The sequence below is a fragment of the Manis javanica genome, chromosome 5 (genome assembly GCF_040802235.1).
Source record: "Manis javanica isolate MJ-LG chromosome 5, MJ_LKY, whole genome shotgun sequence".
Classification (NCBI taxonomy): domain Eukaryota; kingdom Metazoa; phylum Chordata; class Mammalia; order Pholidota; family Manidae; genus Manis; species Manis javanica.
In genome coordinates, this window is record NC_133160.1 from 124,499,506 (window position 1) to 124,517,405 (window position 17,900).

Consider the following 17,900-nt stretch of genomic DNA (forward strand, 5'->3'; position numbering starts at 1 on the left):
CGAAAAGAGCAACAAATTTATAGGAATGATCAGATTAGTATGGATTCAAGGATGAGTGTGGTGCTTGAGAAATGAGACAAAGGGCAGGTCAACATCATTGGATTAGAGAGGCAAAGGGAGACAAGGAAGTCAAATGTCAGAGCAGCTAGAAAGAAAGCAGAGCCCAACCACTATGTAAGAGGCAGGAAGAGTACACCTATGCAGTAATAACAGTGAAGACAAGTTGGCTGAGCTGCACTCTATCCAATTTTTTTCCCATTAGTCATTGTTTTCATCAGAAACTAGTTTTGTGCAACATACAGCCTTTGGTGAAGTTTATCATGCCATATGTACCATCAGCAAACAAAAATAAGGAGGTTTCTATTATGTGTAAATAAATCACACAGCATTTGAATTGCAGATTAACAACAGAATGAAATCGAACATTCTCCATTTCTTGCTTTTTAGAGTTATAACTTCAACTATTGATTTTTCTTATCAGAAGGCTTTACTTTTTGGGGGAAAGAAATGTGCACTTTCGATTGATTATTCATATGTATGCATTTATGGGAAAAGCTGTCACATTTGAATATGATAACCAATTAAAAGTACAATCACCATTACTGTACCATTTACAGCCATTAATCATGAATGAGCAACTGCAGACATGAATCCAACTACATTTTTATTGTAAAGTATGCCATACATCTGGACACATACCAGAGAACAGCATTAAGTGAATGAAGAATTTATTATGCCTGCAAGTCTTCTAAAAAAATGAAAGTTTACATTTGCAGCTTTAGTCATAAGAACAAACATGTACTATGTGCATGAATCCTAAGTAAATAGAAAGGGCCTCATAAAAGTTATAAGTGGACATGAAGTTTGTTTAATGTAGTAGATACTATCCACTACTTATATTTTCTGTTAGGTTTTACCAAGAACAACTGGCTAATGCTGTTTCTTTCTTCCCTTCCCTTCCCTTTCCCTCCCTCTGCTCTCCCTCTTCCCCTTTCTTCCTTTCTTGACACGACTAAATGTAGTTGGGAGTACAAAGTTAGCACTTAAAGATGTGAACAGAACTTGACAAAGTGTCAAATAAGACTTGGGAAGAGTTTACGAATTATAAAAATAACCTACAGTTTGAACTATTTTCCAAAATATGTCAATTAGAAAAACTCATGTTAGCCATGCAGTTTTAAAATACAATACCCACCAGTTTTTGAAGAAGTATGTTATAGATTTCAAAAAATAACAGTTACATCTGCTAGAAAAGATACTCTTCCATCCTCCAAATGATTTTATTTAACTTGCCTCAATATTGAGCTCTGTGATTAAAATATTAAAAAAAATAAAAACTAATGAAGAGACACTGTTCCTTAGGAAGCCAAGTTTGTGAACAGAATTTCTAAAGAAATGTATATTTATACATCTATAAAACTCACTGCTCTTAACAACAATGGAATATGAGAAAGGGAAAACTAGGTAAGATCTGAAAATCAGTAACTGTCTGAGATAACTGGAAAAGATCAATGTAAGGTGCTCACTGGTTGGTCAGTTCGATTGATCCCTATCAGGAAAAGCAGTTCTGCTACAAAGAGGCTGATACAGAGATTCTTGTGGACGGTGTTACGGTCACTCTGGAGCCCGCGGAAAAAGCAAAATGTGAAGATGCAAATCAGGAGACAAACAAGGGACAGCAGAATTCCAACCCACGTGATCACATCCAGAAGAAGATCATGGACCGCATCACTGTGCTGGAAACACAACAGAAAAGCCGTAAGTTGCAATTATGCATAACCAACCAGAGCATTTTACAAAGGCCTGGATTCATGAAGCATGATTTGCATAAGGTACTAAACATCCTCTACACATCCACAATAAATAACTTAATTATTTGTGTTCTGTAGCCCGTGGGTAAAGCATTTTATTTTCTCTCTGAGGTGTAGTAAATCGCTTCCATATTCAGGAATGTCAACAGTGTTTGCACCTCTCTTAGCTACATATATTTTGAAGATATAAATAGTTGAAGTGAGTCAGTTTAATTCTGGCCAAAAAGTACAATGAAAAGCATTTTGTTTTTTTAGCCCATACCACCTTTTTAGGCATTTTTTTCTTGACAACTTCCACTAGAGATTTCTCTTTAAAAAATTAAGCTATACACCTATGGAAGTGGTGTCTCAAGTGAAATGCTTTTTGAATCACTGAGACATATTTTTATTAAAAAATACAGTTTCTCTGTCCTATAAATTGTTTGTCAGAATTTCCAAGGTTGAGTTTGTAAAAGCATGTATTTTTATAAAGATCTCCAGTTAATTCTGATGAATGGCCACATGTGTGTACCATTTATTTAGTGTAAGATCTGAAAGAAGGCGGATATTCATTGATTTATATTCATACTGAATGGCTTAATGAGATCAGGAAGTTTGATCCTTGAAGGGTTTTGTATGGATAGAGCCTGCTATACACAGATGAAAATAAGCATTCAGAATTTCTAGATAGTAGAGCTAGGAAAAAATTCGTGGAAACTTCTATACTGAAACTGCATTTTTTTGGCTCTGTTGAAATAGTCCTGCCATGTTCCTTGGTCTGTCTAGTATCTCATTACTATCCTTGTTCTAAGCTTCAAAACTTTGTTTCTGCCCTATGGAAATCTGCCTCTACCTAAAACTCCTTCTGTAAGGCATTAGAATTTAGTGGCCCAACACACCAGTGTGCCAACCTGTTGGAGCAGAGTTGAGGAATTGTCTGTGACTGTCAATTCCTCTCTTCTTTTTATGTTCCCTTTAAAGCCCTAAAGACTTAACTTCCATCAGTAGGGGAATGAATACACAGTGGCTGATTTATGGAATAATACCCTATAGAGTAGCAGAAAACCAGTGTTCTAGATTTATAGTCACAACCATGTACACTTCTCAAATTTCTAATATTAGATTTTTAAAAAACGCAAGTGGTAAAAGGATCTATACAGTGTGTACCATTTATGTAAAATAAAAGATACAAGTCAATAACATTTATTTTTACAGACATATGCATAAATAGGTTAAACTATAACATGTATATGGGAAATTTTTTAGTTGAAAACAATTAGAAATTAGAAAAATTGACACCTTTTTCAAGTGTCTAGATCAATGGAACTTACTATATTTAATTGTCTTCTGCACGGTTAGCTTGCCTTCAAAGGACATTAAATATCCAGGTGTCCTATCTCTATTTATTTTTTCAAACCTTATACTTTTATGTTTTATGCCAACTTCATACAAATATTAATCTGCATGTGGAAATTCTTACAAGTGAGTCACCGTGCTGTAACCGAATCATAACACTTCTCATATTGTCAGATATGACTCCTCAGTTGTTACTTGATAAAGAACTCTGCTAGATCGCTGTCAGTGAAACACTTCCAAAATAATATCCTGCATGACTCCAGATACATTTCTTGGAAGGAGCTCAAATCATGAAAGGCAGCCACATGAAATTTTGCTTTAACTGCTTTGTTCTCCAGTAGATGCTACTAAAGTAGTGTTGGGTCTCTGATAGCTTAAATTACTTCTACTATTGGAGAGTGGGGACTGGTTAGTGTTACCTGGTCCCCTGAACAGAGAGTTATTTGCTCTCTTCTTTGACTCAAAGAAAAGATGCTGTGATTGAGTATCAAGCACTAATGTTCAGCACAGCGGTGTTCTGTAATGGGAAAAATGGCAGGTATAATACATTCTCAAATGTATCCCAAAGACTTAGATACTAAAAGGAAAAAAAAAGAATGGAAGAAAAGGAAAAATGAAAGAAAGAACAAAAGACAACGAAAAAGAAAAAAAGAAATCAAAACACTGCAGCCTTTGTCTAGGTAATTGTATTATTAGAAAATTTACTTTAGTCAGTGGCTTGGCGGATCCTTCAAAAACCCCATGCAGAGTTATTAAGAGAATAATACCAAATGTCAAAACATCAGTGCAAAAAGTACCTAACACTCAAAGACAGAACAAGAAGATCTAGTGATTAATTCACCTTTCCAGTATTACTGTCTAGCTCAGAAATCATTACCACCCAAAACCTTGTGCGTGCTGTACTGCAAGAGCAGGACCCTCAGGACACAACTCGCCACTTGAATTTTATCAGTAAGGTACAAGGAAAGAACAATGAACACTAACTGCCAGTAAGAGCTGGGAGGACAGCCTTCTTTATAACAGTCTGTCATAACAGAACTTCCAGGAGGCCCAGCCGTGAAAACAAATCAACCCTTCTTCAAGAGGATGGCCAACTGAGTAAAATAACTAGGTATAGTTGTAACAAAGTGATAATGGATCAAGAATTGCTGTTTCCAAGATACCACGTTTGTGAGCACTACTCAATCCCTAGGACCTACAGGAACTATACACCATTACGTGCATTGAGATCTTATTAATCTTATATGCCAGCACCTAGTACTGGGCTTTGCACAAAAAACAATGTTTAATAAATACTTGTTTTTGAATGATTGAAATAATCCCACTCCACTTAGATCAAATGCCTTAGAGCTGACCTCTCTTCTGTCAGTATAGCTTTAGCATCCATTTAATCTCCACTGGATGTTTAGAAAGGTATTAAATATTACATGTCCAAAACTGAGTCCCCAATCTTATCCTCCTCCCCCTCAAAAAAATTGTTCTTCTCTCTGTTTTCCACATTTCAGTAAATAGCAACTTCATTGAGGTGATATGGCCAAAACCTTCCAAGTCATATTGATTTCTTTGCTTCACACACCACCCTCAATCCACCAGGAAACCTTGCAGGGTCCTCTTTTCTAAATCTGACAGTTGCTTATCACCGCCACTACACTAAAGCGGTTGGAGCCAACTGTTTTATTTACTTGTTTATTTTTTAATAGCCTCCCTACTTTGACTCTCATTCCCTGTCCCTCTATTCAACAGGACAGAGAGATTCTTTTTAAACAGAAGTCAGGCAATAAGACTCTTTGATGAAAGCATCCAATGTCTCCCACCTCAGTGACGTAAAAACCAATGTCTTTACAGAGGTTTACAAGGGCTGTAAGAGCTGTACTCCAGCGACAGCACTGCCTATCCCTACCTCCATTCAATTCATTCCACCCCAGCTGACCTCTGTTCTTTGGATCAGTGAAGTATATTCTAGCCCCATAGTCTTTGCACCTGATGACCTCTTGGCCTGGAATGCTCTTCCAGAAGATAGCTGCAGAGCTTACTCGGTGCCCTCCTTCAGTCCTTCATTCAAATATCACCCTCTCACAGTGGGTTTCTCCGAGACTTCCTATCTAAAATTGCAAACACCTTTCCCCCATTCTGACTCTCTATTACTTTTCTTGCATTATTTTTCTCCTTAGCACTTACTTACACTACATATTTTATTAAAATTTCTTGTTTACTGTCTTATCCTCTACTAGAAAGTACACTCTAAGGAAATATATTGTTTTACCTCTTTTGATCACTAGGGAACCTCCAGGACCTAGAATGTTGTCTACCACAGAGTGGATGCACAGTTAATGTGTCAACTGAATAATTGAGCCTCTCCTTAATCATTTCTCTCTTCTACAATGGATTTAGATTATAAACTATAAATTGTATTATGCTGCCCATTGCATAACTTCTGGGATTTTTTTATTCTTAAACCACCAGCTCTGCTCTAAAATCTTGAGTAAAAGTAAAGAAAACTAAAGCTGGAGAATGAGAAGGAGATTATACCATGACATCTTAAGATATGTTGAAATGTCAACATGTGAAAATATTAAACAGTGGAAGCAAAACTATGTATGGTAGCAAGAGGACTTTAGAGTAAGTCTTAGGGTCCAAAGACATGAACTTAATCTTGTCACTTCAATGTCACAATTGTACTTCACCTTTTGAGTATTAGAAGACTCAAACATATAGATAAAATAACAGAGGCTTCAGGTTAATGTGATAAGTAATTAAGATAACATATGGGAAAGTAAGAAAGCCAATGTTTCTGATTTCCTTTTTTAATCTGAAAGCATTCTGTATTTTTTTCTTGTTTGACAACAGCTTTCATTTTTTCTCTCTCTTTTTTTAAATTAAGGTATCATTGATATACAATCTTATGAAGGTTTCAGATCAGCAACATAGTGGTTGCTACATTCACCCATATTATTAAGTCCCCCCGCTAACCCCATTACAGTCACTGTCTATCAGTGTAGTAAGGTGCTACAGAGTCACTACTTGTCTTCTCTGTGCTATACTGCCTTCCTTGGGACCCCCTACATTATGTGTGCTAATCATAATGCCCCCTAATGCCCTTCTCCCTCCCTCCCTATCTGTCCTCCCTATCCCCTTCCCTTTGGTAACCGCTAGTCTCTTCTTGGAGTCACAAAAGCCTTCATTTAAATAATCAAAATCTGCCTGAATGATACAGGGTGGATCAGAAAAATAATAACTGTAACAAGAATAAATATTAATGTTATTTTAACTATGGCCATAAACCATTACTCCAATGGACTAATGAATTACTTAATTTCACTTTATAATTTTTCCAGTTAAAGTTTTTGCTACTAATATCTGTGCTACTAAAAATTTAAAACAAAAAATTCCTGTATCATCTGAGGGAGGCAGATTTCAACTTAAGAATCTGAATTCCACCTTATCATTGTACAACAGTGTTTAGGACATTTAAGTAATCAAACAGAGGGATCCAATTTCACCTACGTAGTTTTCCTTAAGTTATAACATAAAGACAAATCAGATAACAAAGAAAGATATATATTTGAATTTTTTTCCCAGAGTCTGTACCATAGAGTTGAATAATTTGTTGGAAAGTGCTTGGAAAACTCAAAAAAAAAAAAATAGAAAGAAAAACTACAAAAAATTAACTTCTTAAGAAAAGATGGGGAGGTGTGAGAAGAGGAAATCTTCCAGAAGAATGACAGAATGATTCACTAGAAGATACTTTCAGGAAATGCAGTTCTGTCCTCTTTTGAAAGAAATTTTTATTAAAACAATATTTGTTTCTCAGGCTTCCTGTGAAATTTCTATTCATATCTGAAATGCGAAATATTTTGTAAAACCTTTTGGAAATTTCTGATTTTCCCTTTTATTTTTACCTCAAAGAATCTGCTTTGTCCTATCACTGTGGATAGCTCACTGAGTAACTCAAATGCCATCAAAGGTGAGTGTCACACTGGGGGAAAACAGATGTCTTAAAAACAATGTTTTGTGAAAGCTACTCTGTCAAGGTAACTTTCAAATATGTACCAGTAGGTATATTTAATTAAACCAAACTTAAATTCATGGAAAAGGCAAAAGTGAATTTCATTTCACAATTTAAAAATAACTCAATCTAAGTACATTAAACCCCTTTGTAGAAAATTTGATATTTCTAACTTTATCATCCAGAAAGCAAGTCAGCAAACAAAATGGAGATATAGATTTTGAAATGTTTTTCATTTTAACTGCATGAGTATTTCCAGATGGGACACAAACTATATGAATTAATTTTAAACCCCTCTGAACCCTCTGAATGGCTTTTCTTCTTTCATATTTTTAGAAAGTTGCATTTTCCACACATTGCTTGAACAATCACCCTGTAATAATTAACTCTGGGCCAGTCATTATCAAGAACCTGTTTTACTTTCTGCTTAATAATGTATTATTCTAATGTTGATTGGGATTTGTGAAAGCATAATAACATGACTTTTAAAATGTCTCTTAAACATATCTTGTTCTGAAATATTTGTAGTATAGCTAAAATGAGTGTTCTTTATTTTTTTGCAAACATATAAGCATTCATTTTGCTACTAATATATCCCATAAGCAGAAGGCATTGGTTTGAATCACAAATTTCACTGAAGCCAGTAACGTTTTGAAAAGCTTATTTTCTGTTAAATGCTGTATGCATTCTGTGAAATAAGTTCCTAGCATCACTCCAACTCTTGAGAATCAGGTCATCAGACACAAAGGTCGCTCCACAAATGTTTGGGAAAATAAAGGGCTCAATGGTCTGAGAAAAAATTAAGATTTCCGTTGTAGCATAAGATAAAGGTCAAAGTTGAACAACACAGTAAGAACATGATTGTGTTTTTTATGATTTTTATAGTGAATTAACCAAAACAACTCAGCAACAAATTTCAAATTTATATCAAACTGAAAAAAATATATAAATATTTTCAGACTTTGATTACTAATAAACACTGACAAGAGCACACAAAAACATTCAGGTCCAACTGTGGCTTCAATAAACTTATTCAGCTTATCTCTTTGGAGTCAGAAGCATAGGATAGCATACTCTAAGCTGAGATTTTCCTGCTTTGAATATTAAAATAATTAAAATCTCACCATATTTGGGGAATCTTATGTGCAACTACCATAGAGAAGGAAAAAGGAGATAGCAAAGGTGGGAACCAAGTATTTTATGGAAGTTGGGAGTTGCAATCAGATACAGGTTTAAAAAGGTATATTAAAGTTGATACACCAAAAAGCAATTAGTGATCAATTAGAAAATTTTAAAAGCAATGAAATGATCAAGCAGTAAATGAGGAAAAAAAATGAGAGCATCTGGAGTCCTACGTTGAGGAATATCTGGGGTGAAGATAGGATATGAAGCTAGAGATAGAAAATTTCATCCTTCATGTCTGAGTTGAGCAATGATGACAACGACGATGATGATAGCTAACATCAAACTTTTACATACTGGATTCTATTAGAGGTGATTTTTTTAAATTACTTAATTATACAAAACACTATGATGTGCTACTATTATTATCTCCAATTTCCAGATGAAGAAACTGAAGCACAGAAAATAAGTAATTTACCAAAGATCATTCAGTTAGGATGCAGCACAGATAGGGTTTGTGGTAGGGTGACCAACTCCCTAGGTTTGCTCAGAATTGTCCTAGTTTTAATACTGTATTTTTGCATCCTGGGAAAGCCCTCTTTAAGGCATAAAAGGATCCCAGCGATTGGTAATGGATGCAGAGGTTTGGAAGGAAAAGACAAAATACATGTCAGCCTAAAAAGAATAGCTGGAAGCAAAACTATTTTTAATGTCAAAGTTGATAGTTAACATAAACTATCCATCATCCTTAGTGACTCCGACTGTTTCCCCCTGACTACTGACGCTAGCCTCTATGATTTACGGTTCCCAGTATCAGACCATCCATTGCTCCATTGCTCTGAGTACATAAAACTTCAGTGGTTGTGATCCTAAATTGCTGTTTGCTTTTGGATTAACTGTCATGCTTTGTAACAAGTTTGTGCTACTTTAACATTATGAATATTGTGATTATGTTTTCTAATATTTCATTTATAAAACTGAGAATGGCCATAATATAATAACATGCCAATACTGAAAAAGAAGGCTAAACGTCATTTAAAGAAACATGTAGAGATGCATGAAACTGTATTAGAGAAATAGCCAAAACACATAATATGGCACAATATGCAAAAAATGAATTTGGGACCAGGCATGAGAGAGAAGGTTGTGTGAATGTGCATGTGGAGGCTGAATCTCACAAGTCTAGGATGAGGAAGACAACTTTTTCTAAACTCAAAAAAACATTTTCAAGCTCCCAAAAGAAGATACAATTGTTCAGCTGAGATTAAGCATCATTGAACATACTTGAGTATACCATAAGAATAAACATGTGTTATTATTTTGTTCCTTCATTTCTCTGTGAACCTGAGTAAAGTTAATTTTCCTGATTTGGAGTTTGCAATTAAAATATCCTACAGGTAAACAAGAGAGGAAATGTCCATAACCAATGTTTTAGCCTTTTATAGTATAGAGCTGATTCTGTCAGATCTTACTAACAATCATATTTTCTGTAGTATATCAAGTCACATGTTGAATTGTGGCAAACAAAATATGTTTCCCCTAGCTCTTAGGTATTTTGATTTGAAAAACGGCATTTCAAATCATCTTCTTGATTCTCTAAAGATTTTAATTAATCTTCAGAAGACATAAAACAAAAGATTACTGACATCTTGTTTAGATATGAAGTAGAGTTTGCTCATCTATCTGCATATTCAACAAACAGTACAAATGCAAATTTGGGAAAATTCTATTCTGCTTATAAATTATTACAAGAGAAAATGACAGTTTTCCTACTAAATGCCCTATACACCTAAAGACAGGGCAGCTAGAAAGCGATGTACTTTGCTTACTTGTGATAATGGGCTTTTGAGTTTTTTAACTTTCTGTAAATAGAGGACAGCCTCCTGTGATGTGCCTAAAAGATGACTATCATTGGTACTGTCCCTAGGAAAGATGTTAAAATATTGGTGTTCTGTAAAATCACCTTTTCAAAGTGTAGGACAAGAAAAATGTCTTTCTCTAATTTTGAAATAGGTGACAGATGAGAATGGAGAAAAAGATCACAGTACAACAAATTTTTATGATGTTTCTCCAAAACTGATGAGCTCTGAAGAGACTATAGGGAACCTGGAGAAAGATGAGCGACTCTACCTGAGCTGTGTGAAGCTCTGTGTAGGTTAGGACACAACCTCATATGGAGAAAAAACATGACTTCTTTTTGGGATTTAAAACTATTTCGAAAATATGTCACCAGAAAAAGATAGTTAAGTTAAACAGGACTTTCTCATTTCTTTATTAAAATTGTAATTTATTTGGAATCCAATTTCAATGTTATAAAGTAAAATTACCTTGTTGCTTTGAAAGTATGATCCTTAATGGTGTTTAACCATATGCTGACATCCAGTATGGGCTGGAAATGTTTAAAAATGATGAACATTTTGGACATGGACAGCCTATATGATTCACAAATGAAAAAGAACTGATTTTAACACACAGCTGGTCTACAAGCCTGTTGATACAAAGTGGACGGGCATCCACAGAGAGATCAGAACTAATTTCTATACCCCAAATCCTGTCATGTAAAGCTATTAAGTAAAATCCTAGCTATTCCATGTTCAATATTTTTGTTGAGAAGACATTTAGTTTGATGTCATCACATTGGATTGATACTAGGAAACAATGTAATGTGGGCTTGATAAGAACAGAACTGCAGGTCAAAGTAAATTTTACTTTTGACTTTATTCATTTTTAAATCTATTTTAAAAAGAAGGAAAAGGACAGAAACATGTCATAGTTACCTTTATTAAATACAGCTTTTCACACAGCCTTCCTGTTTATTACTGTTTAATATTATTAATTCTCACTCTTAAGTAGTAATAACACATATGTGTATAATCACTTATTACATGTTAAGTATATATAATATATACTTCATATATTAATATTATAGTTAATATTAATTGTATTTTTTGATCTGGTGGTGTTGTTTCCCAGTTGACTCTGATTATCCTAACTGGTGGCCAATTACTCCATGCTCTTAACAACTTCACTAACAGCGGAAACGACCACAGATCTCTTATATTCCCTATTCTGACCCATTTATACTGAGCTCCCTAGAACTGAGCAGAGCCAGACTTTCATGGGTGAAAATTCCTTGACTATCCTTTGAATGCAATGACTCAGCATAGAAGTTTTACTGAAACAAAATTTGCTGGAGGCTATCACTGAACAAATTTCTTAATTCTCAGAAAAAATGGGCAACTTCTCCTAAGACTGTTTGCATTAACACACACACACAAAATTTTTTACAGTACTTCTTAAAGGGGTCAGTTGACATAGAATGGGTGGAGGAGCTGAAGTGTAATAAAAAAGGACAATAGAAGCGCCAGGCTTGACTTATCCAAATATGCTTATTATTATTTATCATTTTTCTCATAGGGTCATTTCCTTGTGCATGTAAGAACAGATAATTCACTACAGTGAGGGAGAAAGTTTTAAAACAAAAATGTATTAGGCTTAAAAGAGAAGGTAATTTTGCATGACTAGATTATAAAATCCATCCGAATAGAAAGTATACCTAGTCAAAGATGCCTAGATTCACTGGTAGTCACTCTAAGAATGTTCACTGAATGCCTATTATGTATCAAGTACTGAATAAACAAAATATGAATATAAATATATTCACACATCCACACACATGTGCACACAGCCAGCCACACATCTCATTGTTACTCCATTATTTCATTTTCACTTGGTTTTCTTAGCTAAAGCAATTTCATGAAAAAGAAAAAAGGGAAAAGGGGATAGTTATAGGGCTCCCTTTTTTCCATTCACATGAACAAATGCATTGCATTTTAAAGAGCTTAGGAGTTTTCTAGGTAATCATCTTGGGGACAGTTATCTCACAGGCCTAGAGACAGTAACTTGAACTAACAGTAAATTTTACAAAATTAACATCTTAAAAGTTCCATGAATTGGATATTTAAATCAGCAAGCAGACAACCACTGAAAGTCATTAAATAGTAATGCTTATGCTGTAAGATACACAAAGTAAATTGGCTGGCCTTTGAACTGTCTGTAATAAGACAGGACAAGTAGTGTAGTTCTATTGTTCAAATGCTTTTAAAATCTTATACAAGTTGGCCTTACTGCTTATCTTAGAAAACTATATAAACAGCTATTCTGAAAAATGTAGCCTAATTCTTCTAGAGTCTAGTAGTTCTCTGGCTTTATCATTTAAATAGAGGTGGAATGAAATAGGCCAGGAACAAAGAAAAGCAATCACTGAATAGTCTCAATGTAAAAAAGAAAAAAAGGTGAAATTGTCTGATCCAGAGCAAATAGACAAGAATTAGCAAACACATCAACTAGTTCTATCCAAGCACATTATAAGTAATTGAGGGTATTTTTAGAACATTAGCATGGAAAATATTTTTATGCTTGTTTCTTAGCTTGGCTGGTTATACTTTCTTAAACATGAGTAAATTGAGTGAGCAGAACCATTACATTTAAAATAATATAAAAATAATTCCTCACTTAGTCAATGCTGAAAATCATCTCGCTAATGAAGAAGAAACCCAATCAATGAAAAAAATTATGTACTCTTAGTATTGATTCATGATTGTACTTAAAATTGAATTTTGTGGTGCTGACATTGCAGGAATTCGCAATGTCCATATAACCAACATTTTGAAGAACAGGGAAGTTATATGCAGTTATGATAATATCTTGTGGTAAATCTTTTATTTGACAATTCCATTGTGAAAACAGAATCTGTCGCTTTAAAAAGTGAGGTAAAGCACTGGCCTTAAAGCTTACCTGTATAAAGGTAGATAAAATCATTATTTTTTATTAGAAATGCAATTAAATATTTGGGCCTTTATAGTTAACTACCTCCAAAATCAAGAGCTCAAGGGCTTCGAGGACAGTTAAGCACATAGTGAATTAAAAAATCATATTTTAAAAAAATGCTATAATTCTAAACATTTTTCTCACATATTTTGCTATTTTTTCCCTAAAATAATCCTAAATAATGTTAGAAAAAAAATTATTAGTGTCTTTAACTGACATAATGGGAACTGGGAATTCAGATGACTTGTCTAAAAACAAGAGGCAATTACTTTAAGACCTGGAATCAGGACCCTATGTCCTCAGATAATAAATTGGGGAAATAAATTATGATGATGTTGTGTGGTGTTGTGGAATACATACTGTGATGTAGTAGAATGAATGAGATAATGTATGTAGACATTAAATAAATGATATTCATTCCTATAATAATGGGATATGCTAGGCCCTTCTGAGAATTCAGGTCTTCACCCAGTCTCCACTCTCTTCAATCTCAGTAAATTTGATTACTTATTTCTTGTAAAATATTTCTCACTAGACCTACAGATGCATCTCCAGCTGCTATTTTTTTAGCCAAGCTTATTTACTGAATATGATAAAGGAACCTGTAAGTTTTAAGGATAAGGATCCAAGCTGCACAGGAGAAGATCACAGGTCTCTTTCTGTTTAAGGATTCTTCTACCATTCAGAAATAAAAACAGTCAGATGAAAAATGTTGTTAATACTCTTTTAAAGAATATAAAATTTACTGAAAAACTATACTTCAAAACCATACAAATCCAGCCCTTTTGCATTCTACTTCAAGTCTGTTAATTTCATTTTGCTTAAACAGCTATATTATTTCATCTGAAACATCACATCTTCCTTGATCCCTCAAGCTCAAGTTAAGGCTCTTTCCCCATGTGTTTTCACAGCATTTTCTACTACAATGCGGAGACACTTCTCCCAAGATACTGAGCTTGCTTATTATTTATTAGCATTGCTAATTAAACTGTAAGATTCACCTGTCACCAAGACAGTATTTAACTATTTGAGGAAGAAATAAAGGGTACACTAAACACATCACAATTAAAGAAACTAAGATTAATACAATGAAGTTTTCAAACATGTTTCCATAGATTTCTCTTAATTACAAAAAGTTCCATGTTCCTATGTTCCTGTACAATGTAACTTTAACCAAGCAATCAATAAGGGGTCTCTTGATGCAATGGAAAGGATACATCACCACCTACATGATATTCTTGCCAGAAATGTTTAACCTGAATTTCATTATGAAAAAGCAATCAGGAAGGTTGTGACTGTGGAAGATTCTATGGAAAAATGGCCTGGACTCTACAAAATGTCATTTTCAAGGAAGACAAAAACAGTCAAGAAGACTGAGATACAGAAACTAAAGTCAGTACGGGATCCTTGATTGGGTCCTGCATGGAAAATCCGAGGCTGTAAAGGACATTATGAGAGAACTGGAAAATTTGTTTATGGATTATACAGTAGAGGACAGTATTTCATGTTAAATTTCTTGTGTGTGTTAATGATAACCAGAGAATATCTTTGTTCTTAAACCATATTTGCTGGAGGATTTAGGAATTAAGTCTTATAAATTCAGCAGTTTACTTTTCAAAAGTCAAATAACACACCAAAATATATATGTACACACACACATGCACACACACAGAAAAGTGACCGTGAAATGTATCAAGGATATAAATGTGAATTCAGAGAAAAGAGTATATGAGTTTTTATTGACCATTCTTTCAACTTTTCTTTAACAGCACTAAGAAGAGTGGAGAAAAAAAAGAATAAAATAATTTTCAATGGTTTATTTTTCTCAAATCCATCATTGGAACTGCTCTCTCTCTAGATAATTTTGAGTATATGTCCTCCCTTCATAAGCTTAAGAAGGAGTATGAGTTACAGGCCAATCCCTCAAACATCAACATGAAGAGCACCCTTCTTGCTATCACTCAGTAGGTAGTCTTTCCTCTCTTTCTCCCTACCCTGCTCAGAGATAAGTGGCAGGGAGAATCCATAGAACTTTCCTCCTAATCCTCCAGCAATATGTCCTATTCACAGCAACTTCAGCACAAATTAAACAAAAGAGACTCTGGGCAATTGGTGATCCATTGTAGGTTAGGGGGGAGTGATACAGCGTGTCTGGTATCGGGGAGTGTTGTGTGTTGGTGAGGAAGGTGGCACTGTCATTCTTTCCTGAAGTGAAAGGGATGTGTTGCTTCTTGGTAGCCTGGGAAAAAATTCAGCCAACTCTAGAAAGTCATAAATAGTTATAAACTTAGTTCTAGGTATATAGGACTCCAGAATAAATATGCTAACTGATCTCAAAGAACTAAAAATTCAGAAGGACTAAACAGATAGAGAAATAAGTTACCTTGCAAAGTGCATATTTCTCAGTGCAATAATTAATCCACATTTGAAGGAAGTATACACATCACTTAGTGTCTGGACATGGATGAAGTTTCCTTCTTAATAAATACATACAAAATTAGTTGATGCAAAACATTAAGTATATTACACACATATGTGACAGATCACGCTGCACCTGCACTCCGAATTCGGCTGTGGTTTCCACTGTACTTGGAGTAACACCCAACCCCAATCCTCTGATGGCCTACGAAGCCTTCTGTTCTAGGCCCTCTGACTTTTCTGCTGACATACTTTTTCCTTCACTCTGTCCATTCCAGCTACACTGTGTCCCTTGCAGTTCCTCAAACACATCAGCACCACCCCTGGTGCAGGTCTTGTGCTTGTTCTGTCTCCCTGGAAGAATCTTTCCCCAGATGATCCGTAAGGCTGTCTCTCTCACTTCTCGCTGTTCCTAGTACTAAGTCTAGAGTCTAGTAGAGGAGGCAGAAACTAAAACTGAACACTGGCAAATGAATTTCAAATTTTAGTAAGTCTGTGGAGGGAAGATATCATTATAAAACTGTTCAATGGGAAAAAACAAGACTAAGTTCTTGGTTCTAAAAGGTTTCCAATTACATTTATAAAGTTAATTTGACATAATTATTAATACAACCCAATTTTACATTTTGAAACCATTTTCTTTTCACAGGATTCTTCACATTTGGAGGAAATTCAACTTATCAGTTATCTAGTTTTTTCCCCTAAATAAGCATATACTTTAAAGAACTATGTGCTAGTTATGACTTTGAATCTCTACCTCCACCTTTTACTATAGATGGCATCATACTGTAGAAAGCAAAACACAAAATAAGCATAAAAATTTGGGAATGGAGGTTTACAACCTTAGTATTATACATCAAACATTTCATTTGTTCACTAATAAAATAATTTCTTAAACTCTTAAAGTAACTTTTCTTTTTGGACTTAAAAAATAGGAATATGATTTTAAAAAAACCCTGCAGAACTTTGCAATGTAAAACTATCTCTTGTTTTCTTCTATCCTAGAAAAAGTCTAGCTATGAAATATTTGATACACAAAATCCATGGTATTGAATTTAACATTTGCAAGTTGTCATTGTTCTGAATCAATATTAAACTAAAAAAGAATTAACAATGATTTTAAACAGAAAAGTCCATGGGTGTGAAGTTATCAGGGTGGGGGGATAGTACATACCACACACACACACACATGAGAGAGAGAGAGAAGCAATAATCACACTGATGGAAGTGAAACCCTTTAAAGATAATAAAATCATTGTCAAGTTGAACTGACAGGAAAGAGAAGGGAGACTTCTTTCATTATCTCCCAAAGAATTATAATTTGAATAGAGGAAACAGATATAAGTGATAAAAATTGAAGGACCCTTTTTTAAAGCATTTGCTATAGTGTTCTATATCACCAGAGCAGGAATGCTAATTAGTCAATTAGTTTGAAAGTTATGCTCTTGTAAACTAAAATACTCCTCCAACAAAAGGTGTTCACAAAAAGAATTATTGGTAGAGAAGTGACGGACATTTGAATATAGTTTATCTAACATTCTGCTGAACAAGAGACAAATGAACTTGTGGGTGATTCCCAATAATGGAAGGTTTCAAAATATCAGAAATACAATGTCAGTTAAGTGTGAAATTACATTACCTAAATTTCTGTAATGATTAATTTTTGTGTCTAAAATAGAAGACAATCAAATCTTTCCTTAAACAGCAGGAATAGAACTCCGAAGTAGCCAGCCACCTGCCGTTACCATGTTGGGGTGGACACATCGCCTTCCTTCTTTTGTCTGCAGAAATTGACCAAGCTATGAAATCTCTCCAGCACCTATTCAAAATCAGTCTTAACACTTCTCTTCCTTGATAAGCTACAAATTCCCTGATGCCAGGCACCTGTTTTGCCTTATTCGTCACGGTATTTTGTGGGGGTGGAAGAATTTGAAATTTAAAATATGGTGGAGAGGGAAAGCCTTGTTGAGAAGGGGACACTCGAGCAGAGACTTAAAGGAGATGAGGAAACTGGCATGTGGCTATTTGGGGGGCTCGGAAGAGGCAGACTTTCAGGTCTAAGGGGAGCACATGTGATGTGTTTGTGGAAGGTCAAGGAGGCCTGCACGGCTGACGCCAAGTGAGCAAAGGGAAGAGGAGTAGGAGAGGAAGTCAAGGAGGCTAAGGGGACCAGGGTTTGGGAATTTGCTCTTACTGGGATGAGAAGTCATTCAGATTCAATTGAAAGTATGAAGTAGCAGATTTGTATTTTAAAGGGATTATAGAACTGCTTTTTGAGAATGAATCAGAGGAATGACATGGTCTGACTCAACATTTAAACAATATCCTTCTGGCAACCGTGCAGAGAATAAATTTAAGGGGACAAGGAGGGAAACAGG

General features: G+C 34.8%; 1 protein-coding gene across 26 annotated transcripts in view; it reads right to left on the reverse strand.

The window, feature by feature from the left end:
* Positions 1-17,900, reverse strand: part of ADGRL3 (adhesion G protein-coupled receptor L3) — a 798,791-nt gene that overhangs the window by 94,529 nt on the left and 686,362 nt on the right. For all 26 annotated transcript variants that reach the window (XM_073237549.1, XM_073237551.1, XM_073237548.1 and 23 more), the window contains one exon: positions 1,527-1,736. In XM_073237549.1, the coding sequence (XP_073093650.1) occupies positions 1,527-1,736 (210 nt within the window). The remainder of the gene's footprint in view (positions 1-1,526; positions 1,737-17,900) is intronic.